The 3,137-nt window shown below is 47.6% G+C and overlaps 1 protein-coding gene across 1 annotated transcript; it reads right to left on the bottom strand.

The window, feature by feature from the left end:
* Positions 1 to 312: 312 nt before the first annotated feature.
* On the bottom strand, positions 313 to 2,755 carry SARC_13242 (hypothetical protein; the record flags this gene model as incomplete). The annotated part of the gene is made up of 5 exons (XM_014292630.1): positions 313 to 440; positions 714 to 956; positions 1,458 to 1,599; positions 2,234 to 2,335; positions 2,642 to 2,755. Coding segments are annotated over 5 exons (729 nt in total), but the record flags the coding sequence as incomplete, so codon positions are not given.
* Between the last annotated feature and the right edge of the window lie 382 nt (positions 2,756 to 3,137).

A 3,137-nucleotide genomic window follows, 5' to 3' on the forward strand; every position in this document is an offset into this window, starting at 1 on the left:
CAACACCCTCAGCACACACCGTGTCAATGTCGGCACAGACAGTACGTACATATCACGTGCATACCGCATAGAGGAAGGCACATACGTATGTGTATCACAAACACCCGTCAACATCCTCAGCACACACCATGTCAATGTCGGCACAGGCAGCACGTACATATCACGTGCATGACCGCATAGTGGAAGGCACATACGTATGCGTCTCACAAACACCCGTCAACACCCTCAGCACACACCATGTCAATGTCGGCACAGGCAGCACGTACATATCACGTGCATGACCGCATAGAGGAAGGCACATACGTACGTGTCTCACAAACACCCGTCAACACCCTCAGCACACACCATGTCAATGTCCAGTTCGGGCAGATGGCGCAGGCGGTGGATGATCTCGTCTCGCTCGTAGTCCTGTAGATCTTCCCGCAGATACCGCAGAATAGCTGCACCAGAATGTGTATGCGGTTAAGTTGAGCTTCTTTTTGTTTTTTTGTTTTTCGAGTGATAGAACCAATCGACTGGTATAACTTTGCGGTGGACACCTTAACCCAACGGAAACAAGGGCACGACAACACGTGTAGAGCGGTAGATATACTCCGCATACATCATAGCAACAACACGTACCTATGCCATTGGCCTTATAGGGTTATAGGGTTATAGGGATGTAACACCACACCTACACACACAACCACAAGTACAACTCGGTCTCTGCTCACCTAGGCATACATAGGGGTGTAACGCAAAGCCATCCTCGTGGTAGGCAAAGTACGTATCCCACAGACGCATCGCACAGGGCAGCGGCAGCTCTACAGCCAGCACAGACTTCATCCAACTCAACGCCCAATCTCTCGCGTCCACCTCTTCGTCCTCGAAGTGGTGGTACAGCTCAGGCATGGACATGCGGAAGGCGTTCATGAAGTCACTCAGCGCGCGATTGTGGTTGTTGGGGTCGGAGAAGCCTGGAATATCAATTTAAAGGATATTGTTAGTATACACAGCATCAGAAGAAAGTGACGAAAGTGATGGTGGTGTGGCTTAAGCCTAACTGTATCACTGGATGGATGACTGCAAGCACAGGCAAAGCGATTGATTTCGTGCGCACAATGAGAGTGCCATGAACACTGGGCGTACCGGAATGAGTACCGGAATGCATGAATGTAAAACGATGTACATATAAGGAACATGAGAGCGTCCCAATACTAGAGCCGCCTATCCAACCGCAAATGGTCTTAAGCGACCAGAGCAGCATATAACAAATGCTGGTCCACGTTTCACAAACAAATGAGGTCTTAATAAAACCATTACCAACCCAGAAATTACACCAGCGCTTTATAGACATACACCCACGCCATATCCACCGACTGGCCCAATGTCAACTACATGTGTGTAGAGCATGGATTTCGGTACATACAAGAAGAAGATCACAACATGCAACGGGTTTCAGTGCCGCATTCACCTACCCAGACGGTCCATCAGAGCTTCGAAACAGAAGTAGAGCTCGGAAGGGGAGTCGTGGTAGACGTACACGAATAGCCCGGCCATGTGAATCAGTGTGGGGTCGTGCTGTTGCTGTGGATTCCTCGCCAGGTATACAGACACGGTCTGATAGATATAGTCCAATACAACAAATGGGCGTAAGAAGGCCGAGTAGAGGCTCCGGTAGGTACATACAGGTGTTCAGCTAGAGCTATGGAGCTATCAAGCTGAAGAGTGCGTCACTTGGTGTGCTCGGGTGTAAACAATGGGGTGCGCAATAAGGGGGGATGGCAGGATTTGCACATGTGCGTCACCGAATGATTCGTCCTCGACACGACGCCTAGCGACCCAACTGCCATACAAAGCAATCCACAACGAGAAATCGACTCATCGCATTCAATAAGCCCTCGCCCCGAGATAAGGGTGTAGGACAGAAAAGACCCGAACCCAGCAAACACGAGCCAAGCGCACCTTTCCATGATGTATATATATATATATATATATATATATATATCTCACTGTTAAACGGCCTACATCCGCACAATACTGTGTAAGTTCGGTACCTCCCCAAGGGGAACCCCGGACAATACAGTCGCACTAACTTGCACAAAGGCACGCTTGAACTACACCACTTCCTTCCTCATACAGTCTACCGTGTAGGTACACACGCCTTAAGGAAGACGTCTATAGTTTGACTGATCTTGAACAGTGAACTACACCACTTCCTTCTTCATATAGTCTATCGTGCAGGTACACACACCTTAAGGAAGACGTCTTTCGTTTGACTAATCTTGAACAGTGGTATCTCTTGGTGGTACCGACCGATTTCGCCGATGATCCGCTTCACATTCTCGGGGTAATCCTAGAAGTGGAGTACAGCAATGCGGTGGTCAGTACAGAGTTCTCGATGCTGTTTGAACAAAGAGCGTCTCGCCGTACTGGTAGCCTCCACACACACGCATACACAACATAGTCACTTCAGCCCCGGCATCGTGCGTACATTTCCAGTCACTCGCAAGTTTGCTTGACAAAACACCTAATCGATCGCAAGAGAGCACAGGTGACTATACCAAGTTTCGATTGGGTTTGATCTCAACTCCCAATAGCATAACATAACACGGCAGCTATACTTAAACGTATGAAATAGACCCATTGCAGGGGCACATACTTTTGGGAAGCTTTTGAATTGTTTCTGCCGGTCCTCCGAATTCGCAAGTTCTTGCGCTGCCGAAATAGATGTGGGGAGTGCGAAATGAGCATTTACGGAGACATGGCAGGAAAGCTGATATGTAGACTAAAATTTATGCGTTGTTTGACACTCGGGGCTGGAAGGTTGAACCGAATCCGTACTGAGTGGCTTTTGTGTATATACGTGACTTACTTAAACGCATGATAGCATCAAAATATGTTGATAGTCGACGCTAAACAGGCGTGAATGTGTACAAACAAAAGTAGTGAACACGTGAAAGTCAGAATGAGAGGCTATTGCAGATGTTGTAACAGTGTAACACAGACATAAACTATTAGCCTCTCAATGCGATTATACAAATCCGAGAAATCATTCAAGATTTTTAAGTGAGAGCAATGTAGAACGCACTAGAAAGTGGCCGATTAATACATATACATCTGAATGATATCTTGTATGCACACGAGCACAGCTCGCA

This window comes from Sphaeroforma arctica (assembly GCF_001186125.1).
Source record: "Sphaeroforma arctica JP610 unplaced genomic scaffold supercont1.3058, whole genome shotgun sequence".
In the NCBI taxonomy this organism is placed as follows: Eukaryota; class Ichthyosporea; order Ichthyophonida; genus Sphaeroforma; species Sphaeroforma arctica.